At 48.0% G+C, this 27030-nt stretch overlaps 1 protein-coding gene across 1 annotated transcript in view; it reads left to right on the top strand.

Moving 5' to 3' along the window:
- The window catches only part of LOC135821172 (uncharacterized), a 48557-nt gene extending 21861 nt beyond the window's left edge, over positions 1-26696 (top strand). The window contains exons 10-40 of the mRNA XM_065334242.1: positions 92-206; positions 644-725; positions 1376-1511; positions 1664-1753; positions 2211-2303; positions 3776-3904; positions 4696-4768; positions 5519-5671; positions 7444-7571; positions 7915-7955; positions 8576-8740; positions 9694-9772; positions 11203-11323; positions 11865-11910; positions 13091-13229; positions 13788-13929; positions 14716-14809; positions 15595-15697; positions 16424-16587; positions 17871-17945; positions 18279-18348; positions 18762-18843; positions 19364-19538; positions 19984-20080; positions 21381-21489; positions 21714-21888; positions 22995-23040; positions 23253-23367; positions 23692-23870; positions 24960-25122; positions 26066-26696. Coding sequence (XP_065190314.1) covers positions 92-206; positions 644-725; positions 1376-1511; positions 1664-1753; positions 2211-2303; positions 3776-3904; positions 4696-4768; positions 5519-5671; positions 7444-7571; positions 7915-7955; positions 8576-8740; positions 9694-9772; positions 11203-11323; positions 11865-11910; positions 13091-13229; positions 13788-13929; positions 14716-14809; positions 15595-15697; positions 16424-16587; positions 17871-17945; positions 18279-18348; positions 18762-18843; positions 19364-19538; positions 19984-20080; positions 21381-21489; positions 21714-21888; positions 22995-23040; positions 23253-23367; positions 23692-23870; positions 24960-25122; positions 26066-26180 — 3494 coding nt within the window. The 3' untranslated portion in view covers positions 26181-26696. The remainder of the gene's footprint in view (positions 1-91; positions 207-643; positions 726-1375; positions 1512-1663; positions 1754-2210; positions 2304-3775; positions 3905-4695; positions 4769-5518; positions 5672-7443; positions 7572-7914; positions 7956-8575; positions 8741-9693; positions 9773-11202; positions 11324-11864; positions 11911-13090; positions 13230-13787; positions 13930-14715; positions 14810-15594; positions 15698-16423; positions 16588-17870; positions 17946-18278; positions 18349-18761; positions 18844-19363; positions 19539-19983; positions 20081-21380; positions 21490-21713; positions 21889-22994; positions 23041-23252; positions 23368-23691; positions 23871-24959; positions 25123-26065) is intronic.
- Positions 26697-27030: the final 334 nt, after the last annotated feature.

Here is a 27030-nt window from a genome sequence, read left to right on the forward strand (position 1 = left end):
AATTGAGATTTTGTATTGCTAAAACTGCTATGCACAAAAATAGCAGTAAATTCATCCCTGCTCTATGTTCTCATCTTGTTCTCATGTTCAGACGAGAAGAAACCCATAGTATGGATGCCAACCCTAGGTAGTTCGTTTCTGTCTCTACCACCGCGGTATACGAACAAGACTACGGCTAGTTTTACCTTCACTACTGACGAACCAGGGTAAGCGCTTGCGCGAGGTTGCACGCGTTATAATGCATGTGTGTGTGTGTGTCAGTGTGTGTGTGTGGGGGGGGGAGAGAGGAGGGGTTATGTGAGTGCAGGTGCGCGGGTGTGTGTGTGTTCGCGTGCATGCGTGCGTGAATGCGTGTGTGTGTGTCTGTCTGTCTGTCTGTGTGTGCATGTAGTCCGCACGTACAAACACGGCGGGTGCGAACGCACGCACCCCCCCCCCCCCCCCCCCCCCCCGCCACGCATCCCCCCTGCCACGCACACACAATATATATACACGCATGCACATGAAAAAATGATTAGCATCGAGATAAGAACATTACCAAGCAAAAAGCTCAAGAGCCAACAGAAAGAACCTTTGCCTAGGGTGTGTCGTGTTGCCATTCAATTGCATTCTTTCTCGTACTGTACGTGTGTGGTGTTTGCAGGCAAGTTGACTTTACTTGTCGCCGTGACGGATCCGGTCTCTTTACCGCCTGTCCCACCAAGCCTTACACTGGACTAGCACAGGTGAGCTGAATTCATCCTACTCTTTTCAAATGGGTTTGATAAGCTTTCATATGTCCCATTTTCCTAAATAGTTGCTGTTTTAGTCATGCATCAATCTCTCCTTTTCTTCTCCTCCAAGCGTTCTCAGGCGACTACCCTTAGTAGCCATTACACACACCAATAATCCAAAGAAGGGGTTACGGGTACTTCAGTCATGTCGCTTTATTTCCTCTTTGGGCCCATGATGAGAAAGGGAACGAAAACGTTTCGTTCGGAAAATCTTTGACTTTTTTCTTGTAGACTGGTGTGGACAGAGTATAGATGCATGCCTATTGCACTATTATGTCCCTTCCACAATACGTTTGTGTGACTGTCGTGTGATTATGAATCGTCATCTGCTTGGCCCGTAGCAATTGCTCAACCGTTAGGCCATGCATCAGCCCGCGGCTAGATTTACCGTGTGTTAGCATCTGCCACCCTGGTCGAATCAGGAATGGTGATGGCCTGGCACGATCGAAACTCTAAGCTGGTTGTGTTTCTCAACACAATCGTAAGCCGGTGGTAACGCAGATGTGCAAACTTCATTTTCATTTTTTAAGCGGCTGTTGTGAGTTCCCCTGGGAACGGACACGATGATTTACTTCTTTATTTGTGTGTGTGTGTATATGCAGGGGGAGCATACCCTGCAGATCCAGGTTCAGGACTGGGCTGGCAACATCCAGACACTGATGAACGTACGCCGACCGGTGAACTACACAAACGCGTTTGGAGTGAACTCCACCACGTCCGTCTTCCAGTGGCGCGTTGGTAAGGTTCCTGCAGTGTACTACTGTGTGAGACTGTGTCACCAGATTTCGTATCAGAGGTGTCGAACACGCTACGGTAACTACGGTATTGACCGTACCACTTTTTGCATGTGTTTGTGCGTGTGTGCTGTTCTGTCTATGTCTCATTTTTAGACACAACACCACCACCCAAGCCTCAAATAGCCGTCAAGCCCAAGCTGCAGACCAACACGAAAATGCCCCAGTTCCAGTTTACAGTCGCAGGTAGGATGACTCAGTGTGCGTGTGTGTGCGTGTGTGTGTGTGTGTGCGTGCGTGCGTGCGTGTGTGCGTGTGTGTGTGTGTGTGTGTGTGTGTGTGTGCGCGCGCGCGTCGCTGCAGAATGACTGAGCATAAGTTCATAGTATTGTGTGACCGTTTCAGTTCACATTCGCAGGCAGGATGACGCACTTAGTGCTTGTCTGTGTATGCATTGCAACGCAATCACTGTGCTTATGTTTGTGTGTGATGGATTTTACCGGTATTGGATGACCCAGCAGGTGTAAGAATCACAGGTCTTCACTCACTCACATGGCGTGAACGCGATATTATCTCTTTCACCTTCTATCATGTACATCTGTCTCGAGATAGAGGATCTTTTTCATAATATATTTATGTAAATACCTCCTGAGCGTATTTAAATCTTTTCCATTGCCTCTCGTTGCTCTTTTCCTGCATATAGGTACTCAAATCGGTGGTCTGTCGTACAGCTGCCAGCTTGCCTTGCCCGGCACACTGCCAATCAGCTTCTCATGCTTTCAGACAACTGATGTCGGTGAGTGCTTGTTGTCGCGTCCCCATCCAGACTAACATAATCGTATCTCTATGCAGTGTTCTAGCCAGGTTGAAAACAATTGTATTGTATTGTATTTTATTATTTTACTTGGACATTCCCAACAGACCCTAAAATGTCTTCTTACAGGGTGCCCAAGATGAATGAAATGATTGTTAAGTTCCACGCGAAATGAATTGGGGATATGATTTGTGCGAAGGGATTCGGGAAGCGCATTAAATCAGTCAGCACCAAGGAATGATATAGATTTGTGCATAGTAGGTGGGCTTTGGAAGCAGTTGTCCCGTAACCCGTTCTCCATTTTCGAAAATTGTCTTGCCATGCAAAGGCAGGGTGAACCCCCGACTTCGCTCCAGACAAATGTGCCTTCATGAACCCTCCAGTAGTGACTATTTACGGCATTTTTGACGGCATTTTTGGTGAATGGCACGAAAAATACAAAGGTCGACAAAGGAGTATAGGGCGCCACATTTTCACAGTGAGACAGGGGTGGGGGCTCAATTTGTCCTGCTTGTGTGAAATAGGAACTCGTCAAAGCTGAACACACACAATTCCAGGACTGCCAATTTTCTGTGGGTTATAATATGAAGGGGTCACCTCTGGCCGGAGGGTCAAGAGAAGTAAAAGGGGGCAGTTTCTCCCCCCCCCCCCCCCCCCCTGTAGAGACCGAATCATTTTTGGTATCCTGAGGGCCTGAAACACCTCGTATTTTTGCATTTTAGGCTGTGTTTACATGAAGCGTTTCAACCCGGGTTGAGTTCGACCTGGGTCAGATTTCAACCCGCAATGTGCACAAAATGAACGGCGCGTTTACATGACGCATTGCGCTTGACCCGGGTTGAAATTTCGCCCCGGGTTGATTTCAACCCTCCCCCCCCCCAAGGGGAGGGTTGAAATCAACCCGGGTCAAGAAAATCGTACAAACGTACTTCTGTGCGTATCTCGCGCCAGGTTTGAACGGCACTGCAGATGCAAATTTCGCTCGAACGGATTCACGTGACCATATAGGACTGTAGAAGTGGACTTTTGGCGGCATATCAGTATTTGACCCGGGTCAACTGTCTTCATGTAAACGCTCACCTCTTTTGTCTATCGTACAGACTTTCAACCCGGGCTGAACTCGACCCGGGTTGAAATTTCTCATGTAAACCCAGCCTTAGTCCACAATCCAAGTAAGATAGTGTAGTATCTGTTCGGTCGGCTTGTCGGAGCAATCGGAGTATTTCCGAAAAACCGGAACAAGTGGCAGCCCTGCAATTCATACCGATGTACGAAGTGGAGCATGGAAATATCGCGTGCAATGTGTGACTATTAAGTTTTGCCTTGTGTTGCTTCTTGAAGGGTGGTGACGAGCCTACGGATGCGGAAAACCAGGCCTCTAGCCGAGTCTGACGCGAGTAGTGAATTCTTTGTTTTTATGTTTTGCGTTGCTTGTCATACTATCGTGTGAACAGCTTCTGCTGCGTCCCAGGTCCAGGGAGTACCCGCAACGGGTCTACTAGAGGGACCGTACACGATGCAGGTAAACGCCATCGACGCCGCCGGTAACTACGGTGCCTCGCAGCGCTACGACTTCACTGTCGGTGAGTGGGTTTTTTAAATACAATGACACCTGTCTAAGGCGACCGCTCGAGGGACCTTCAAAATGTGGCCTCTGATACCAGGTGGTCGCCTTATCCAGGGTCATTGGACTGGAAATAGCACCCCTTGGTCCTGGTTGTGGTGGTCTTCTAGGACAGGTGGTCGCCTTATCCGAGTGGTCCCCTTGACAGCTTTTACTGTACATCGTTTTAGGAGTACATGTGTACGTCCAGCCGCATTCATGCCACTTCAGGTTCGCCGGAGCCGGTCCGGTTGGTCAGGTTAACACCGTACCAACTTTGTAACTATCAGCACATGTCTACTGCTGAGCAGGGCCTACGTCCCCGCCATATTTTACACAAAGTATGGCAGGCTATGATGGAACCGGACCAATTGAAAACTGCGTCCGGCTGTCCTGCACTTCCAGGGCATCAAGGTCCGTGCAAGTTGAGGGCACGAATTGTCCACTCTGGGTTAGATTTCACCGCGCACATGTGCAGTTCACTATGAATGCGAGGTCTAGGTCTAAGGTCAGCCGAGAGTGCACTAGGTCTTACCAGCCTTTTCCTCCTCCATTCCAAGTGGTGACCAGTGCTGACTCAACGTCATGATCTAGAATGTTGAATAATGTACTTGTGTCGCCGGCTAGCCATACAATTTGTGCCAAGACCTAAGCAATTTGTACGCTTGTTTCCTATTCTGTGTGTGTATGTGCGTGCGTGTGTGTGTGTGTGTGTGTGTGTGTGTGTGTGTGTGTGTGTGTGTGTGTGTGTGTGTGTGCCTGGGCCACCAGATCTGGAGGCACCGAATGTTGTTCTGGATTCCACTACGCCCAACACGCCCAACGGTGAAACCACCAACTCACCGTAAGTCAGACCGGCAAACCGTTGGTACAGTGAAACCTGTCTAAGACGACCGCTCAAGGGACCTCCGTTACCAGGTGGTCTCCTTTTTCAGGGTTATTTGAGTGGAAATAGCATCCCTTGGTCTTGGCTTCAGTGGTCCTTTATGCCAGGTGATCGCCTTATTCGAGTGGTCAACTTGACCGCTCAAGGCACCTTCAAAATGTGATCTCCGTTACCAGGTGGTCTCCTTATCCAGGGTAGTTTGGGTGGAAATTGCTTCCCTTGGTCTTGGTTGCAGTGGTCTTTTATGACAGGTGGTCGCCTTATCCGAGTGGTCACCTTGACAGGTTTTGACTGTACTAATGAAGTCTCACTGAACAGTTCTGTAGTCTTTTATTATTATTATTCTTTTATTCCACAATGGCGTGACACCGACAAGGAAGATTGATGAGTGTGATAGAACTGATACCAGCCAGAAACAGCTAGGTGGAAATTACCCGGGAAGGCAATATGCAATGGATCAAGAAAAATAAGCGGGGTCGATAACTTTTGCATGCACATGCAGGCACATGGCTGCAAGGCCTGTGCAAGCCTCCAATTTGCTGTCTTCTCTTAGATCGCATGCAGATGATGTAGGTTGTCAGAAACGGCTTGATGTCCACATACTCCGGAATTGTTACAAGGAGCACTTGTGGATCCGCAGCTTGCATCTGCGTGTTTGTGCTTTGACTGTATTAGCAAATAGCATGCTGTGATATGTGCACACTGCAGGTCCATGACATTCGCCTTCCATTCCATCGATAAGTTCCCGGAGCGCACGGACGCCATTGGCCACTACACGACCGTCATCCGCAACCCATGCCCGCTGTACAACTGCACCATGCAGTGCAGTCTGGATAGCGCCCCGCTCACTCCGTGTGTCAGGTAAGAATGTGTGGCAGTGTTCGTTATCGTTACACGACTATACAGGTCAAGATGTTACACCACTATACAGGTCATAAAGTTACACCACTATACATGTTATAAAGTTACACCACTCTACAGGTCATAAAGTTACAACACTATACAGGTCATAAAGTTACACCACTATACAGGTCATAAAGTTGCACCACTATACAGGTCATAAAGTTACACCACTATACAAGTCATAAAGGTACACCACTATACAAGTCACAAAGTTACACCACTATGCAGGTAATAAAGTTACACCACTACAACGGAGGTTGGAGGCTGAGTAGCTGTAACTTCAAGCTAATTTTAATCCGTTGGCGCCCGTACAGACAGTCACCAAATCTACAGCAATCCGTTGATGACTTTAACAGGCTGTAACTCACTCAGTTTGTATCCGATGCATTCATGTTTGGTGTCGAAAGAGGCACAAAAGACCCACCTTTGACATGCACAATACCGTAGGGTCTTATGAAAAAATTTGATGACACGTCAACAGAAGGTGCTGCAGTGAGTAAATGGATGCATTTTCAAAATTTCAACCTAACTGTCCCGAACTACCTAAAAAGAGGGACGAAAAAATTAATAAGAGAAAAAAAGGTCGTCAAAAGCGGGGTTCGAACCCACAACCGTTGGTTTTTGGTCAAAATGGCGGCAGCTGTCGCAAGTTCAGCCCTCACCATCGTCTACACGGATTTCAAAAGCGTCGACCTCCATTTTGAAAACATGGTGGCTGGCCGCGCTACCCGTAGGCGCACGTGCCCACCGCGTGTCTCAGCGCGAGTTTCGAGGTCGCGAGCTAAAGATCATGTCGCCCACTCATTTTTCTGTGTTTCCCCATTTCTTCCAACTCGCTCAGCTTTTGCTTCAGCTTTTGCTTCGCTCGTGCTTCAGCTCCACGCTGTAGTCTGAGTTTAGTTCTCTTGTCTTCTTCCAGCAGAATACTGCAAACTCTACAGCACGTCGAGCTCCTCCTAGAAGAGTTTCTTTTGCGTCGAGGCAGACTGTCGATCGTTTCAGTCCTATCTTGCCGTCGTGTCATGAGCGCCCCGGAAAGCAACAGTATCTATTTTCTTGTCGTTCCATTTTCTGGCGAACTCATTCACCTACTACTTCCTCCTTTATGAAAGCTTCAGGTGGCTGAGTTCTCCCACTAGCGACAATCATGCCTTGGAAAAGAACAGGATATTCCTAAGGTATATACAGCCAGTGCAGTGATGTCAGTGTACTGCGCGTATTAGTAGTTGTTTGTTTTGTCGAGAAAGAATCCCTTTCGCACTCGCGCGGGCCGCGAAGGCGCAGCACGGAAACAGGTCTATTGAATTCATTTCTTGGTCGATTTCGACAACCAATACGTCGTTGTTTTTCTTTTTTCACTGGCTATCCTTTCTCCGCTTCCGAATTGCGATGCCGTCCACCTGGAAAGCCTTGAAGTGAAACGAATGGAGGCCGGTTTCGGAGGTAATTTTCGGCCAAACGTCAATCAAATCGAAAAATTCGAAGCGGACGATCTGTTGGTATCTATCGAAAGAAGACGTTGGCCCATAAAAAATCTTTGGAAACTACACCGTATGAACCAAGGAATTACGGTAAGTTTGAGAATTTTGGTACATTAGCTGTACGCTGATTGGTCGATTTGCGCGACCGTTGAGAAACGGGCCAGTGACGCTTTGTACAGCGTTGGTGAGGGCTGAAGTTACCTTAACCCATGCGTATTGTTATCTCTCTCCTTGATTATGCCCATTCAGCCCGATTACGTACACCTCACTGACTGCCGTCGGCCGTGTGGAGCGTCACACGTTCCAAGTGGTTGCCACGGACAACGCCACCAACGTGGGAATGGGTCCTGACGAGCTGCAGTACAGCTGGAGCATCGGTAAGTACCTGTTGTGCACGTGTGTGCGTGTGTGTGTTTGGGGGAGGGGGGGGCGCATGGCATATGCATGCGTGTGTTTGCGTGCTTGTTCATTCGTTGTATCTGCCACTTTCAAATTTTTTAAGGTGAGGTGCATCGATTTTTCAAGTAGGGCTCAGATGAAAGACCGTTAGTTATCGGTTCGAATGGCGTATCCCACGCTTGCATATGGTAAAAAAAATTGTCTTTCGTCCGAACCCTACTTCAGAATCGATGCACTTCCCCGTTAAAGAAAGCGATAATGCTTAGGTGCATCCCTGTTGTGGTGACTTTGGTCTCATATCTTGTCCTTTGCTGCTTGTAGATCGTATACCTCCCACCACAACCTTCACCCAGACACCATCGGTAAGTTGCCTGTGCCAGGCAAAGGGAGACACACAGGTTGAAATTTCTTTCAAGCCATACCCTGAAACTCTTTACTGAGTAGACACAGCCGGCAGCTGCTCCATGAGGCTCGCGCTTCCTGTCGAACTTGACACTCGACTGAGTTTTGCGAGACAAGTAAGCCCCAAGCGGACAATATCCCACCTATATTGAGATATAAACTCCCTACTGTCATAGTGCGTCCTGCTGGTCGGACCATTTCCGGGCGTTGAGTTGAAGATATCGACCCATTACAGCATTGCAAAACTTGTGTCCATTACCATGGCAGACCAGAAGTACATTGACTTGCGACAATGGATGTGCTCCTTTGCTGAATGACACACCACTCCAGCTCCTGTCCTGCTGGTCGGACCATTTCCGGGCGTTGCGTTGAAGGTATCGACCCATTACAGCATTGCAAAACCGGTGTCCATTACCACGGCAGGCCAGAAGTACATAGATTTGCGACAATGGATGTGCTCCTTGCCGAGTGACACACCACTCCAGCTCCTGTAGAAGCTTGATCCGCTTCGATGCGAAAATGATATTATGTTTGCATCTGGCTAATCTCCTTTGCCTCCTGTTTACTTGTTCCACTGCAGAAAGCGATAGCTATTGACAGTGCCACTTTTGAATGGACCACCACCGAGCCAGCAGCAAGACCACCGCAGTTCTTCTGCAGTCTGGATAACGGTGCTCAGTTCAACTGTACGCCTGTACCAACGGCCGGTAGATACCGATGGACTCTCCAGAATCTGACGCATTCGGTAAGGATCCTGCGACTCCCGTATCGGCCTTTGTATGCGCGAGTGTGCGCGTGTGTGTGCGTGTGTGTGCGTGTGTGTGTGTGTGTGTGTGTATGTGTGGTGTGTGTGTGTGTGCATGTGCGCTCGTGTTCTCACTTGAACTTTCCGACATTCGCTATCATTGCGTACGCAATGGGCAAGATCAAGGTCAAGGTCAAGGTGTGCATGTGTTTGCTTGTACAATTGTGTACAGAAATACATGTATATGTATGTCTCAGGGGCATGGAAAGGTATATTTAGTCTAGTACGGTCACCCATCTGAAGTACAATTTACTTGTGAGGGAGGGGTGGCTAAGCTGAAAATTTCGGAAATCTAGAACGCAGGTCAGTGTATTTCATTGATTCACGGGGTACCTACGGCAAAACTTGGTACGGTCAATACCGTAGTGACCGTACCGGGTCCGACGCCGCTGCGTCGGAATGATGAGGTGCTACGGTTAGCCTTGTACTTTTGTAGTTGAAACCATTGCTCACCAGTGCGGCATCTAAGGAATATCAGTTGTGCGTTCTTTTGGTGCGCCTCCAGGAAGTGTGGACAGAAAAAAATGTGTTTTAGTTCTGGAAGGGCGAAATCTAAATAGGCTGACAGTTTATACACTTGCAGTAGATACTTCTGTGAAGCGACAAAATAATTTTAATGTTCACGGTGCGCAAATTTAGCGTTTTCATGAATTGGGCCAGTTCATGATAGGACACTTTTGCGATTCTATCTCTTCAGTCGGATCTTGTACTGTCTACAATCAATGTACGGAGAGGTTTGCGGCGATTTATATTCGCGAATGTGTGATGGTCGCGGAGATAGCGAAATTTAATCTCCAGCAAAAGTTTCTCACGTTACAGTATACAGAGTCAGAAAGTGTAACAACTACAAATGCAGGAGTGTTTGCTATTCATGTGCGTCCTTATCATTACAGTTCAATCACATCTTTGCAGTGGTGGCTGTTGACTTTTACGGCAACGCTGCTCCGGCCATCACGTACGCATGGCAAGTCGGTAAGTGGGGGTTCCTGCTCGTTGTCGTTGCGTGGTTAGATGTGCAGGAGCGCCGGAAACAGTATTTGACTGGTCCGGTAGTGTCATGGCCTTTCATACTTTGTATACAATACTGCAGGCACAGTCAACTTTGCGTACACTGACACTCGGCGGGGCATCAGAAAAGTGTCCTTATTCGCGAAGTGTCCTTATACCCGAACTCTCTTTATATAATATATTTCAGTTAGATGGGACTTTGCTCTGGGCATGAAAATTCTGTCGTTATTCGCGAATTGTCGTTGTATCCGCAGTTGTTATTAGCGATGTTGACTGTACACATGTCCACCACAGTAGGAAACACGTGTTGCTGCTAGCCAAAACGTTGATCCGGTTATAACCTGACCAACTGGACCGGTTCGGATATGTATTACCTTTGTTGCGCAACGGGTCTAGAGTGAAAGGCTTTTCAAGGCATATTTATGTTGTTCTTTATTTTTTATTTTCGTAGTGGTTTAGTCTTGACTTTGTTGCATTGTTTTGGTTGCATGTGCAGTCTTCTGTGCATGTATACACCACGGAACGCTTACGTCATTGTCGCGCGTGCCACATTATTTTGCGCGCATGCTCATATATGCTGCCGCGAGGTTTGTCCTTTTCTTCAGTTATCAGTTTTGCGTCGTCGTGTCCGGTCTTCTTGTCTGTCCGTCTCCGTCTTGTCAAGAAATTATGTAGAACTTTTAGTTCAGTCGCGCTGTTGTGTGTGTGGCGAGTCGGATGAGCGGGGAGGCTGGGCCCCTGACGCCTGGAGAAGTTGTGCTGGTGCACAAAAACATTTTAGCTCGAGCCACGCTTTATGCCAGCACAAGATGATCATGCATGCACACGACCACCTCTTTCCTTCCCAGTACACGATATACAGAGAAACCTGTCTAAGGCGACCGCTCAAGGGACCTTCAAAACGTGGTCTCTGTTACCAGGTGGCCTTCTTATCCAGGGTCAATTGACTGGAAATAGCATCCCTTGGTCCTGGTTGCAGTGGTCTTCCAGGACAGGTGGGCGCCTTGACAGGTTTTACTGTACACGCATTGCAACCCATTGGAGCATTACAGACTACCTTGTCAATAGTGACCTCGCGTATAACAACAACTCGTGAATAACGACACAGTCTTCTGACGTAGCGACCATTCTACTGCATACGTTCAACCTCACGAACAACAACTTGCGACCGACGACGCTTTTCTCGTGCACGATCAAGTGTCGTTAGCCGCAGGGCGGAACGAACAACACATGCAAGCGATCTGCAAAAGCTCGCCTCACCCCCAGCCCTCAATTACACTGCAAACACGTGGATCACAGAAGGTGCAGTCAAGTGTATATACTAATATCTTCATACTTTTTACTCAATTGTTCTGGTACCAACTTCTTCTTTTGTTTTCCCATCAAACGATCAGATCTTCACCCTCCAATGGTGACGTTCAACCCCAGCACTTGGGCCACTCAAGGTGTTCGTCTGGGCAATCCCATTGTGCTGCAGAATGGCTCCTACTCCAACATTGTCTTTGTGACGTTTGCGTAAGTACTAGTGATGCGATGATGGCACTGGTGTTTTCAGCGGCGCACAGTATTATCGGTCGCCGAAGAACTGGGGGGGGGTCAGCCTTCTAGCCTAGACCGTTCTTATTTTCATGTACTGCCGTCAAGGCACAGTTAGCCACCGTGTATACATTCGTATGCTGTTCTTGGTGAAACCCTAGCCTGGTCGCTCTTCGACGCTCCATTCTTCGTTGCCCTATAGTGCTGTGGCTCATGTGCGGTCAGCATACTCTGGTCACCTCACTAGTACATGGCCGTCAAAATACTGTATAAGCAGAAATGTTCGTCTGGAATTTAATTTCATCTTTTTCGTCCAACGCGCTTTTGGACTAAATTAAATGTCGGACTAATGTCGATTTGTCCAGCTTTTCAGTACACACTCTTGTGATCCATGGACGAAACTGTCAACCGGACAAACTCCCTTATGTGTGTGTGTGGGGGGGGGGGGGGGCATGCATATGATTGTGTATGTTTTCACTTTTCCTGCATATGTGCTATTTCCACGTTGCGCGTCGTACAGGTTTGCGACTGAGCCTGGTTCAACCATGGAATGTCAGATAGACACGGTAAGTACCACCAACTCACATATCCAGTAGAAATCTGATATTACATGATGTACTCCCATGTGCGGAAGAGCAGCTTGCTTTGTGTCCCAGGGGCGCAGCTCGCATAGGTCACGGGGGGGGGGGGGGGGGGGGGGGGCATGTGCACCCTCCTAAACAGTTCGACCTAGGTTCAGCATGCAAGTAAGTTATGACAATGGAGGACGTGCACCACAGGTTCAGGATACGTCTGAGACCGTGTACAGTGCGCATTCTCTGTGTTTCTCTGCCTCCCCTTCATCAGCCCCCACCCTCCAATACACGATATCTCGATACGAAAAAATCATGACGTGAACTGAAACCCAACAGCAATCTAAAAAGATGGCAAGTACAGACATTTGGTGGTGCCAACTTGTTGACCACCGACTCATGTTTACCTCTGGGGGGGGGGGGGGGGGGGGGTAATGTTTATCTACTATCATACACAAACTGTATGAAAGGTCCGAGTCCATTCCTGTATGAAAGGTCCGAGTCCATTCCTGTATGAAAGGTCCGAGTCCATTCCTGTATGAAAGGCCCGAGTCCATTCCTGTATGAAAGGTGTTATGGTATGACCGCACCAATCTAACACTGCTTCCGGCTGTCCTGATCTGGGTGCGGCTTATACTCCAGTGCTTATGGATGATAAATATGGTGGTAAAGACACACCTGGCAATATGGTGGTGACCACACGCCTGCCCACACACGCTCTCTAGGCTGCAAAGTTCTGGCACAGAGCTCTCCTTCTCACCACCACCACCATCAGCTCGCGCCTGGCGCCTAGTCGATGCGTGGTTGGCGGTATCCGACATAGCAGGCTAGAGAGCGTGTGTGGGCAGGCGTGTGTTTACCGCCATATTGCCAGGTGTGTCTTTACCACCATATTTATCAACCATAAGTACAGCTGCAGTGGTGCCTTCAACTTTTATAATTATTAATATTATTATTGTTGCTTCATCCCATAGCTGAAAAAAACAACAGCCAATCAGAGGGGAGAGAGTGATAGCCAACCACGGCGAAGAACAAAAAAAAACGAAAACAAATACTAGTATGCAGTTGACAGGAAGAAAAAAACTTCATTATACTCCAGTGCAGGTAATTTATGCTCCGGAGAATACAGTCTTCTACATTGCCTCATTTGGTCCTTTTGTTGTTCTGTCTTCAGCTCCCCTGGATCGGTTGCATGTCCGGCTACCGCGTGTCGTCGCTGAAGGACGGAGAGCACACGTTCCGCGTACGCGCCACCGACCCCGTCGGCCATGTCACCATGGCGTGGGACCAACCTTACTGGACCTGGATAACCGGTGAGAGACGACCTGCTGCTGCTGCTTTGCACGAACAGGCACGTAGGTCATGTGTAGTCAGTATAGTCCCATGACTGCACCAGCAAATGGCCGTCAAAAACACTACGCAGTCAAAACCTTTCATGCCCCACAACCAGACCGTGATCAGTTTTTTTTTACGAGAAACCACGAACCTCGAGAACAGAATACTGCATGATAGAGGTGGTTGTTTGGTGTGCTCTCCGCATGTAGACAGTACGTTGAGAGAACACTGCACATCATGCAAAGAAAGAAAAACAAAACAAAAAACATCACACCTGGTAGACATAAACACGTTATGTGCTGAAGCTCTGAGTTTCTAGCACACTTTGTGGACCTCATCAGATTACACCCAACCTGCAATGGTGTAGCAACCTTCAGCTGTGTTGCGACGGTCATTCTCTTGGCAGTACAGTGATGTAACAATATGCCAATTTCTGATCATCATCTGGTGGATGCGCGCGCGTGTGTGTGTGTGTATGTATGTGTGTGTGCGCGTGTGCGTGCATGTGCGTGTGTGTCTCATCTGTGTGTCTGCAGACACCGTGGGTCCACTCGTCACGTACTCCAAGTTCCCAAAGCGCTTCACAAACAAGCTGAACTCCACCTTCTGGGCCATGTCCAACGAGGCACAATCGACGTACCAATGCGAGTACCGCTCCAAGCAGTTCCAGAGTGGCAGGTGAGAGATGATGTGCAGTACATGTACTGGAAAACAGCATACCAACAGCATACCGTGATTCTGCCCACCTCCATTTATAAGCCCATGTGCTAAGAATCAGACACAAACTCGACTCGCTTGTCAAGTGGAATCTCCACTGTATTAACCCTTGCCACCATGGCAGAGCAGATTACCAGCACAGAACTCTAGGCCCACTATGCCCACAGGCCTGTGCTTTTTTCATGTTCCTTCAAAATTCGATTATTGATCACCTGGGTTAAAAAACGATTCTCCCCGCTTGGTATCTGTATGCCTTTGTGTCAGAGCTTGACTGAGCTTGCTGAGACTAAACCTGTTTCATTTTTAGCATTTCGTACTACCCCAGACAGTGTGAGATGACACTGTGATTTGGTCAACTTTATTGTCGGGTGCTGTAGAGCCAGTGACCAGCGCCATAGTCTAGGTCATTCATTTTTTATTGTACTATGCAGCCTATGCTCCAGGCGCAGTTGCGTCACTGTGTGTATGTCGGTACGCTGTGCTTTGTGACAGCATGACATGTTCTTTCTGCTGTGCCCGACAGTGCTGTATCATGGTTTGCTTTCAATGCAATCGGTGAGACATGAGCTTGATGGATGTATGTGTATGTGTGTGTGTGTGTGTGCGTGTGTGTGTGCGTGTGTGTGTTTGTGTCCGTCTGTGTGTGTGTGTGTTTGTGTGTTTGTGTCTGTCTGTGTCTGTGTGCCTGCGTCTGTGTATGTATGTGTGTATGCGCATGTCTGTGTACACATCTACTGGCGACTGCAGCACATCATGGATCCCGTGCCTGAGTGCACCGTTCCTTGCCACCGTGTCCAACAATGTCATGATGCTCACTCTTCAGCAGTACATCTTCTCACAGGTACGCCATCAATACCACACAAGTACACACCAAAATATCCAACTGTGCATCTAGTCTGGCACCAGGCATATGCCCTAGGGCATGATCGGTTGGGCGAATCCCGAGCAAGTGCGCTCCGAGTGAGTGTGATCGATTGGCCGAATCCGGAGTAGGTGTACTTGGAGTGGAACCCCACTACACCGGGAGTGGCTGGAGTGGAAATGGACTTTGGGCGCTTTTTGACGGCTTTCACAGAATCGTTGTACGATATGTGTACATGTTGCGTACTACACCCTTGTTTTGTTCGATTGGGCCAGCGTTGCTCAGACCACACCGGCTGCTCGCACTCAATCCAGATTCGCCAATCGATGAACCTCGTGCACATTTGCACCAAATTGCTATTGCATTTTGTAAACTTTTGTGTAGTATCTCAGCTTGCATATCGTTTGCTTAGTGTGCTTTGTTTTGTTGTCCTTTTTTTTTTGGGGGGGGGGGGGGGGTGGCGTGGAGGGGAAGGGGGTAGGGTAGGTGTGATGGGTAGGGGTAAATGTTAGGGATAAGGGCGGTATGTGGGGGTTTGAGTAGGGCAGGGCCGGGATAGTGGTGTGGGTGGGGTTAGGGGCAGGGGCGATATGTAGGGATAGGGGTAGAAGTTATCGGTAGAGATGGTAGGCGCCGGCAGGGGAAAGAGCTGGGGTAGGGGGTAAGACAAGAGTATTATAATACCCCTCATAATGCTGCGGGGTCTCTGTGTATACACACCTTTCCTAATCCTGCTGGGTTTCTGTGTTGTTCCCCTTATTCAGACTGGCACTCAGATCAACTTTGTCGGTGATCATACGTTCTTGGTGCGTGCTGTGGACCGTGCTGGCAATGTAGGACCGGGAAAGCCATGGCTGTTCACTGTGGGTAAGATGTGTTCTGCGCCACTGTCTAGATAACGTCACTGGAAGTCGAAGAAATGAAGGAATGACGAACCCGGGTGATAATATTTTCCATTCTCCGATTCCCTCAACCTTACAAATACCAGGGTATGTTAGCATCATAGTATTCTTCAAACGGCCAATACTACTGGGCGGCAGTGCCCAGTCTGATGACCATATTCACACATCTAGGTTTGACTTCGGAACATGTGTTGTGTCCGAACACAGACAGGACTTTATCCAATGTTTTTGTTGGCACTAGCATGTATTTTTGACATCTTTTATTCTCACGATGGCCTGTGGCCAATAAGAGAAAGAGAATTACAGGCGCGGGGATCGGATAAAGAGAAATCATTAGTAATGTGCCAGTGGTTGTGAGACTTTGTCCCTCACACTCACGGATATGCGCTGCATCTGCCGCTGGATTTTCCTGATGTTAACCTCCGTCACGAGTTCCCTCGGGGAAGAGACACGACAATTTACTATGCATTGTTATCAACCAGTGACGATCTCCACTGAAGGCAGTCACGAGAATGCGTTCTGGAAATGAACCATGCTGCAATGCTACCTTGCTGTGTGTGTACGTGCATGCGTGCTTGCGTGTGTGTGGACATGCCGTCACGATCAACTCTTTCTTATTGAATTCCTTAATTTAGGACTCCTTCTTTTCTTTGGATAACAAGGCTTTGCTTTCCATCACCACCCTGCACAGATTTGACTCCGCCAATGATCGTCATTTCTTCCGAAAACCACAAGCAGCCCAGGGCTATCTACTCCCTGGACTTCCCGTGGAGCCCTAACAACTACGCAGAGTTCCGTTTCCAGGCGAGCGAGGTCGTGACGTACTCATGCATTGTCACGCCCAATGTGTCATGGGTGAGTACAGGTCTATCCACGTTTAGTACAACATCGGTCATAAGAAAAACCGCATTGGTAGACAACAGCCCAAAATCCCTCCGTGCTTGAAATGCGTACATGCAAGTCCGGCTAGTAGATAGTACTCGTTGAAAGACAGAGAATTAGAACCCCCGGGTTCCCCCCCCCCCCCCGGTTGTCTACTAACCAGAGTAGACCTGTGGTGCTGTGAAACCTCCTTAGGAAGATTGCTGATTAGACACACTTTCGGTTTAGAAGAGCTAGCATTCACAACTCTTTTGGATTGATCACTGTGTAGTCACTGGGTGTACGGATAAGAAGAACTCCCGTTATTGCGAACAAAGACCATCGCTTTCTTGGTGTTCGTCCTAATGAGGTTTGACTGTGTTTGCATCTGTTCTATTTTACATCACAAGTCAAACAGGCGCTCACGTCCAATGTTATGATCACGATGGAAATGGAGAAAAGACAATAGCTCGGATAATTGGAGTGAAGAAAACAGTGACCTTCTGTCGTGTATGGACTTACTGGGTTCAATGCTGTTGTTGTTGTCCTTTTGAATACCGTATTATCTCTAATATAAGCACAGTCTCCAATAATAGCACGTCTCCAATAATAGAACACCTTGGGGCGGCATTCAAAAAATAAAGTGCTCAGTCTCCATTGTAAGCACACTGTCTATCGGTACCTGGTAAAAGGCATGTACCGTATCATCTCTAAAATGCAGTACCGGCGAAAGAACCCTGAAATGTGTGTGTCTGACATGAATTTGGCATGGCAACATGCCTCTGAAATGAGGTTGAAATAATAATGGAACAGTCTCCAATAAAGGAACGTCTCCATTAATAGCACGGGGCGGAGGTACATTGAAAAAATAAAGGACCGGGCTTATTTTAGAGATAATAGGGTACTTCAGTAGTCTTTGAACCGAAGAGGCAAATGTGCCCCTTGACAAAGGGCTACTTAGAAGAGGAGAGGAGAGAATGGCTGGGGTAGTAGAAAAGAACGGAAGGGGAAAATGCGTCAAGTCAATTTGTGGTCGCAGAGATATTTCGTCACCTGCACTGCTGTTTGCAGATTGCGCAATTTTGAAGTCAGGAGTTGCTTTGCCTGGCTTTGCCTGGCTTTGCCTGGCTTTGCCTGGCTTTGCCTGGCTTTGTCAGGCACATGGTGACCATTATCCATGTCGGCGTGTGTCGGCGTGCGTGTGTGTGCGTGTGTGTGTGTGTGTTTGTTTGTTTGTATGTTATGTGCGTTCCCTGTGTGTGTGTGTGCTTGTTCAGGTTAACCCCATCCCGTGCAGTGCACCGGGTATTACCATCAACAAGATTGACAAGTTCGACACGTACATGTTCAAGGTGAGGCAACCGATTAGTCTCCTTTTGGTGGTGAAGGGAGCACAGTTTAAGCAAATATGCTGGCTCACCATGGCAACATCATTACTCCTGTTCGCAGTGGTGTTGACTCAGTCTGAATGAGGCGTACGCGAGTGAGGTTTTTGTTGTTGACTACGTAACGTCTTGTTGCTGCTGTGGACCAGTGTGCGTGGTCAGCCAAACTGCACGACCGTGGTGGTGATGAAATCAACGCAGGATTTTCAACAGCCAATGGCTGCCGCATACTTTCTTATTAGGTGAAGTCGACCACCAACAGCATGTGTCTCATGTTTTGTGTTGTTTGTTTTTTTGCAGGTTCAAGCAACAGATCGTGCTGGCAACACCGACCCAGTGACGTCAGCCAAGACCTATATGTGGACTGATGGTAAGGGACAAGCTCCTCTCTGTGTCTGGCTTTTGGAAGTCCGTAGTTCGTTTTCAACATGTGGGGCATGCACAATTTTCCATATCTTCTTACAGCCTTTTTCTTCTAGTCGTTTCTCACTCTAGACCTTGGCAGTGCTGCTCAATAACATTTTTTGGGTAAAAGTATAACGGCGACTGCTTAGGTATAGACTTGTAGTGATGAAGGCAATGCTTCGATCACTACCATTATACACATAAACACCCTGTGCTGCTCAATCGAATCCGATCACGGGGATCAAGTGCACGCCCTGCTCCCAGTTCCACATGCCGGTGTTCGCCGGTCTAGGACTGCACAGTGGATTTTGTAGGAAAAATAGAAGAAGAAAACTATTGTTTGCTGCTGCTGCTGTGGCTGCTGCTTGTGATATCTAGCTCCCAGCCCACCAGAGACAAAGGTGCTCTCTGGACCCCAGTACTACGTCAACCGCTGGAACAACCTCAACTTCAGAATCAGGTAGGAACGTTGCCATGGCGTTGCGGTAATGCCTTTAACCTGGTGCCAGTAACTATAACCTGTCATCATTCCTTTCGAGGGAATTTCCCCTTTCCTCTGCATATTGCTGGGCTCCTCTCGATGGAATTTCCCCTTTCCTATGCATATCGTGGGCTCCTCTCTTGTACAACTTTGCTGCAGAAAAGGTCAAAATCGTACGCCACGTCGCTTGCCGCATCGCAGAAGTTGAGCCAAGCTAAACTTCTGCGATGGCCCAGTTGCAGCAGTTGCGTGGGCTGCGAGATGGCTACGATTTGGGGATTTCCCGGTTTCGCGGCCGTCGCATCGCGCATCACATCGCAAAAATGCTCTTCTGTGAATCTCACTTTACTCTACGATGGTCAAATGAATGATGATATACATGGTAGAGGTCTGTATTTTGTGACGAAAAACTCTTTGTGCGCCTTGGACTCTGAAGAAAATCTCAATGACCTCATCATTCTGTTCTTTTCTTCCGTCTAACCTTTTTTCCCGTTTGCAGCACCCCAGTCCCGAGGGTACGCGCCGAGTGTGCGGTCGACCGCTTGCATCCGAACAAGACTGTGCGCTTTGCGGGAGTGTGGCAGCCGTGTGTTAACCGCTCGTCGACGATGTCCAGCCCTGCCTCGGTGTCGTACACGGCTGACTTGCTGGATATGCTGAATGCCTCCGTTGCTGTGAGTGTGTTAGACATGATGGGGTGGTGATTGTTGGTATACGGTTAAGCATGTATTGTATTTTGTATTGCTTTTATTTTACATCGCAAGTCAAACGGGCAATCATGCCCAATGTTAGGATGACGATGGAAAGGGAGAAAAGATACGTGTGCGCGTGTTGTGTGTTTGTGCGTACTGAAAGGCTACACATTTTCGACCGATTCAAATTTCGGCCTCCCAGGACTAAAACCCATTTTGGCCGCATCAAATTTTCGGCCTGTACTGCTGCTGCCTGTATACACTGTCACACTGAACATTGCAAAACAAAATTTCGGCCGCAACAAAATTTCCGGGAAAACATGACCAGGCCGAAAATAACTGGAAATAAATATATGCCGAATATGTGTTGACATACAGTATGTTGGTTTGCACCAACGGTCGGTATCATTGTGTTTTCATGACACAGATGCTGTCCACGCCCGATGGATTCTACAACTTCAAAACCAGGATCATTGATGTGTTCAACCGCACGAGCAAGACTGCTGCCTTTGAGTTTGTCATCGGTTAGTACCGCTCTGTGTGTGTGGGGGGCGGGGGGCAAAGAGGTGGGTCTGACATGACGTATAATTATTGTTTGCCAGGCGTGATACATCTACCTCGCATCAACTGTGCTTTGCACCCATGTGGTGTTTAACTTCACACCCGTATGCCATGGCTCTCACCAGACCAGAAAGGGATCAGAAAATTGGAAATTGCGGTGCACGTCGACAAGACGAACTCAGCATACATAGTGGAACTTCCTTAGCACCTACTCTTATAGCACCTAGTCTTGTTTAATACGAACAACGCCCGGAGCATGGGTGCATTAATCCACTCGGAAGTTTGTTGAGGTAAGAAGGACCTCAGAAGCTAAGTACAGTAAACCCTGTAACTAAAGACTACCTTGACTACCGTGACTAGCGACCAGGCTGGTATTACTGACTGCTTTGCCGGGACGGACGGTCTCGCATTCATATGATTATGGTTGTGTGGTGCAAACCTCTATCTCGCTAAGGACCACCCGCCACTAAAGACCGCTTTCTCCGGCTCCAAGGGAGGGTCGTTAGTCACAAGTTTTACTGTATTCTCTACTGCTGCCCATGTAGTTACGTCTTACTGAGTATCATCAAGAGTAGATAAACAAGAGTGTGCAACTCCAGATCTCTTCTGCACAATCTGCAGATACCTCCGCCCGCGGCGGAATTTTTTGTTGACGTCACCTTTTTTCAGAAGAACGCGCATTTTGCCCCGGAGCAGTGTGAGAGCACCGACTTTGTAATGTAAAGCCCGGCCAAGAGCACGAGGCAAAACTTTCCAAAAGACTCGCAGCGCGTGCATTGTCGAAAAGATTACGTCAACAAAAAATTCCGCCGCGGGCCAACCCATCCCGGAGTTGCACACTCTTGTTTATTCTACCCTTGGTATCATAATTCAACTGTATGACATTGCGGTTTGAACACTGGGTAAGTATGGGGTACGGAGTTATACAGTATCCAGGAGATGTAGGACATCCTTACTCTACAGCTTTATGTGAAGGATTTCTACGAGTATGGCCGCCGCCTTGCCACCTCTTTCTGGCTGTCCACTGCCCCTCTCAATGTGGTATTATGAATTATCACTTTATCAGCACAAGATCGACGAGCCAGGATAGCTGTGAAAAGGTTGCAAGGTTGTGTTTTTTTCGGGCTGGTGATTGGGATGAAGTGCACTCACAACAAAGTATACTTTTAGGAACCCTCGGGCGTGGAATCGTTCGGTTTGGTCTCAATTTTCTTTTCCCTTCTCTTTTTTTCCCCCCCTCTGTCATGGTGTTGTCCGTTACAGACACGATCCCACCGCAGACAGCTCTAGAGGGTACAACACCGTACGCCACCGCCAACTCCTACATCTCCTTCACCTACTTCACCGACAATCCCGACTACCTGCATGAAAGGTGTGTAGTAATAGTAGTTAAAGTAACTGTAGTGATAGATTCTATCATTTTAATGGGGAAATCCCTACAGACGTTGCCGTTTTCTAGCGGCAGATGCGGCGCCTGGCGGTGAGTGGATAAGTCTCACAACCACTGGCACAGGTGCCGGAAAAAACCCATTAGCCGCATCCATGTTTTAACTAGCTGTTGTATTTCTTGTCCCTTGTGTTGCCCCCGTGGGTCAGGTTTGAGTGTCAGCTGAAGCTGCAGGACAGCAGAAGCCAGATGTACACCCAGTGCACCACTGCCACCTACCCGTGCACGTGGGCGTCGTGTGGTACCTCTCAAAACTTCCTCAACACCATCTCCGGACTCAGCACCAAGGGCACATACCAGTTCAGCGTGCGCGCAATTGACAAGGTGAGCTAGACTGGCAAACCCCTTTACTCTACCAGATAAGGAGGAAAACTTCTTTCTGCCAGCGGAGAGGGCTCGACACAATAATGTGGAGCACTCTCACACACAAAAGGCACAACGGGGGTTCACAGATTTGTCGCAACTCAGAGTTTCTTGCGCAATGCAATCATCATGCAGTCATCTGTCGCCTGATGATTGCATTGCGCAAGAAAGTCGGAGTTGCGACAAATCTGCAAACCCCCTTTGTGACTTTTGTGTGTACTCTTCCATATACGTATTTCCCCGATTGTAAGTCACACTTGATTGTAAGTTGTATCCCCATTTCCAGCTCCATGTCGTATCGTTATGATTATACTCACCTCCGTAGTGATTATGCTCGATTGTAGGTCCCACCAGGAGCCAGAGAGTAAGCCTTTGTTGGCCCTGAGGTTATGGGTAAAAAGATGCGATTTTTTTTGGGAGGGGGAATACAGTACTCTGTACTCTACCATATGTACTGATTTCAGACTGAGGACATGTGACCCGGCATCTGAAATGATGTGACAATGAGTCTGAGGTCATGTGATCATGAGTCTAAAATTCAAATGGTATGTGACCGTGAGCCTGAGGTCATGTGACCGTGAGCCTGAGGTCATGTGACCGTGAGCCTGAGGTCATGTGACCGTGAGCCTGAGGTCATGTGACTGTGAGCCTGAGGACATGTGATCAGGAGTCGGAGGTCAGGTAACAATGAACCTGAGGTCATGTGATCATGAGTCTGAAGTCATGTGAAAAAGGAGTCTGAAGGCATATGTCCATGAGTGTCAGGATCAACGGAGCGTCTAAACAACAAAAATGTGAATGTCCGTACATTCATGGTGGATGTACTTTGAAGTACGGTGTAAATACCTCCACCATCTCTCGGTAATTTGCACCTCCTGCCGGTTCTTGCATTCACTTTTTTGTTTTGTTTATTTTCTCTGAGTATACTAACCTCTGAGCGCATACATGTTAGAAACTTATTGAAAACTTGCAAAAGATTTGACGCAATGTTGTGTGCAGTAGTCAACAGTGTGGAAGACAATACGATTCTATTCACAAATCTATTAATTGTTTGCGTGTCCCTACAGGCTGGCAACATCGATCAGTCTCCAGTTGTCACCACCTTTATCTACAGTAAGCCACACATAAACACACAATGTTTCGCGGGGATTGCTCATGTCCGTAATGTCCCTTGATTTAGGCTAAGGCCTGTGGAGAATCCATAAATACATATACAAATACAAACTGAGACGGAAATGCTGGCTTGAGCTTCAAATTTGAAAATGAACTTCGTCGTGTGATACATTGTGGTCCACATGTTGAATTTTCTTTGTTGCCTGTTTCAGATCCCAACGCACCCAAGATCCTGACCACTGGCGTGAAGCCATCCAAATACGTCTCCATCAACGACTCGATGACGTTCGCCTTCACCGGTGACGAGGGCACACAGTACTCATGCCTGTGAGTGTTAAGAGTTATCACACCGTCACCTTTATCACATCATGCCCTATGTTATCACTCTGCCACATGATCTTAGGCTTGGGAGCACCAATCGTTAGTGGTGTGCTCTTGTATGACTGGATGTGAAAATCCCGACATTTTTTCTTGCTCCCCGCGGGTAAAAAATTGGATTTTTCGGCACAGAGTACGGTTTCAGCACTCTACAGGCACTCTGCGCAGACCATCCTGGACGAAAAGTCGTACGACCATGATCTCACCGGTCGTACCGTGTGTGACTCCCCTGACACCCGCCTGTCCGCCTGTCCTTGCAACTGTCCTGCTCAGGTTTGCCCGCTCCGACTGGCCCAACAACGACCAGATGAACACTCCGTGCATCTCGCCGGTCACGTTCAAACCCTCTCCGGTGGCCGTACAGCGTAACGGCTCCACGGCACGTTTTGTTCTCACCGGAACCGACCAGTTCACCGGACTGAGCACCAGTATCACCTACATCACTATCCTATGTAAGTGTGACCGTTAGTCACTAAACTACAAAATAATGAACACCGTCCAGTGCATTCACTAGAAAGTGGCAACCTAACTTCTTTGGAGTCTCCCATGTATAGTTATGTAAGTGTGACCGTTAGTCACTAAACTACAAAATAATGAACACCGTCCAATGCATTCACTAGAAAGTGGCAACCTAACTTCTTTGGAGTCTCCCATGTATAGTTGTACAGTGGCGCTCAATGAAATCGCACCCATAGTGCAAAGCTGGCGCCCTGGACCAGTTCCGATTACATCATTGTATGTGTACATGTGTACGTCCAGCCGCATTCATTCCACTGCTAGGGCGTCAAGGCCGTGGAAGTTGAGGGCGCCAGCTTTGCACATTGGGTCGGATTTCAGTGAGCGCAACTGTAGATATAGTTGTTTATAAGCCTCTATTCGGCCAAAATCTACCCTAAGCTAACGAAAGTTAACGAATTTACTATTCGACAGGACTGCTGCGTGGACGGCAGCAACTGAGAACCAAGCACTTGCTCAGCAACGCATTTTCTAGCTTTCTGCCCCCTCTCCCCCCCCCCCCCCCCCACCCAACTGCAAGCTGGGTAGCCCAGCACATGATTACATGTTGTCATAGCAACTTTTGAAAACTCAAGCCGGCTTCCAGCGAGCTTGGAATTAGACAAACCCCCAAATGCCCGGCCACCGACGCCACACGGTGTTTGGATCGAAGTTAAAAAAAAAAAATTGTTTTATTGAAAACCCTTCAGACATGTGAGTGTGCACATACAGAGTATACATGCATATGTATAGAAAAGGCTGCACAGAAACAGCAGTGGTGGTGAGGCCCGGGCAGCTCGTCCGTTGACGCTAGTATAGAAGTTATGCAAACGATGTCATGGCGGGTTTCCTAATGTGCGCTAGGCATGCAGCCGGAGTTGCTAGTGCGAGTGCAGAGCTGTGCAGCGTGTCCACGACTTCGCCAAAGCATCTCATCTGATAATGTAGTTGGTGGTAGTGTGACTGCCCGCTTACTCCAACTTAGTCTGAGAATGCTCTCCACCGAGTGACTGGTGATTAACTTCCATATTCCTCTTCTCCTCCAGACAATACAACTGATCTAGCAACAAGGATAATGAAGGCACAGGAACGCGCGACGCCGGAAGTGTGCACCAACAACAATCAGCTCTTCTTCATTCTCTTCATCGTCTTTGCCGGCCTGACCATTGTCATAGTGGTCGTCATGGTCTTCCTCATCCTCCGCAAAATGTAAGACACCGTTGTGTGTGTGTGTGTGCGTGTGTGTGCGGTGTGTGTGTGTGTGTGTGTGTGCGTGTGTGCGTGAGTGTGTGCGGTGTGCGTGTGTGCGTGTGTGCGTGTGCGTGCGTGTGTGTGTGTGGCGTGTGCGTGTGTGCGTGAGTGTGTGGTGTGTGTGTGTGGTGTGTGTGGTGTGTGTGTGTGTGTGTGTGTGTGTGTGTGTGTGTGTGTGTGTGTGTGTGTGTGTGTGTGCGTGAGTGTGTGCGGTGTGTGTGTGCGTGTGTGCGTGTGTGTGTGTGTGTGCGTATGTGCGTGGTGTGTGTGTGTGCGCATTTGTGTGTGCATGCATTGCTTAGGCGGTGATGAAATGGTCTTGTTGCACATTCCAAACAGCCCCAATGTAGTGCTACACTCTCGTTCGTTTGTGCTTGCAACTGCCGGGTAACACATAATGTCATAAAGGACTCCGAACTCACTTCCCTACTCCTAGCTAGCCATCTCAAGTCCTCTCATTTGGTGCAATGGATTCGGAAATTTGGCAGGCACGCTGATCCCGTCTGCCATGGAGCACCCGGAAAGATCACGCTGCGGTCAACATACTCGTTCTGACCCCCCCCCCCCCCCATGTGGCTGGTCAATTTGGCTGGTTAATTTAGAAAAGCTATCCTGTCAGCCTTTCTATTATTTTATCTTTGTATGTAATGATCTGATCAGCCAAAGAGGGATTTGAAATTTTTGAATGTGTAAAAAAGGAACTGTAAAGATGGCTACAATGAACTCGGATGTTGAGCCAAAGTAATTATGGCCTTTTCGTTGCACTCACTGACTGTATAATTGTAATCGGGTAACGTGGGTGGACAGTCAGTCAGTCATAACTCGAAACATTTTGTCCTTTCTTTTTTTAAATCCATGGCTGCATTGTTCATTTTTTTATTCTCCTGCTTTGTGACCACAGGGAGAACAAGGGCCTGCAGAGAAATCCTGGAGCGAGTGCAATGGGAAGGAAAGAAAGTCGCACTCCGCTGACCTCCTTCTCCAACCCGCAGTTCTCAGAACTTCAAGAAACCTAGGCGTCCTTTGTTTGTCTTAACGCAGCTTTTCCCGATGCTGTGTAGTCCGCGTAACTCTAGTTTTCTGGTCTTGTAGATGCCAGCCGCTGTTCAGGACAGCTTAGCTCGGTGCAGGTGATTGCATTACAATTGCCAATGCCACAGGACCCTGTCATGTGCTCTCGAAAGTTCCGGGGATAGGAGCCTGGGGTCAATTCAATTTACCCGAACTGCATTACTATCAACCGCTTGTTCTATTTTCCTTCCGCAATGTTTAGTATCCTGCTCTTTGATGATTATCAATGTGCTTTTCATTTCTTTGTTTTCTCGGAAACGTTCCACCACACACACGACAATTTCTCCCACATTCTGAGATCTCCTAATAGCAGATTAGCTCTGCATTGGATCTGTTGAATTTAGAATTATAACAATTAGCCTATTGTGCCTTTTTAGGGATATTCATAGCACATTTCAGATTTGATTTGGCTCTGAGCTATATGATGAATGCAAGGTGAATAATCTAGAATTCTCACTGAATGGAGATTAGTTCTAATAATGGCAAGCTAAGTTTAAAAAAAGGATGATTTCATGTGTGGATTTGTGTGTGCGTGTGTGGGGGTCATGTCCGTCTGAGTGTGTGGATGCGTTCGAGTGGATGTAAAGAGTTACTGAGCATCATCAGACCATCTGGAATTGGTCGGATATTGTTTGCAAAATAGACGGCTCACTATTATGGGTCCGACGGGGAGTGGGAGGTGGGAAACAGGAGAAATCCCATAAACGGTGCACATTGATTTTAGCGAAAGATGGATTCTGAATGCCTTCAAGTTCAAGCCAAAGTGGCTCGGAACACAGAATTGTTCCCAGCATT

Source organism: Sycon ciliatum, chromosome 7, assembly GCF_964019385.1.
Source record: "Sycon ciliatum chromosome 7, ocSycCili1.1, whole genome shotgun sequence".
In the NCBI taxonomy this organism is placed as follows: domain Eukaryota; kingdom Metazoa; phylum Porifera; class Calcarea; order Leucosolenida; family Sycettidae; genus Sycon; species Sycon ciliatum.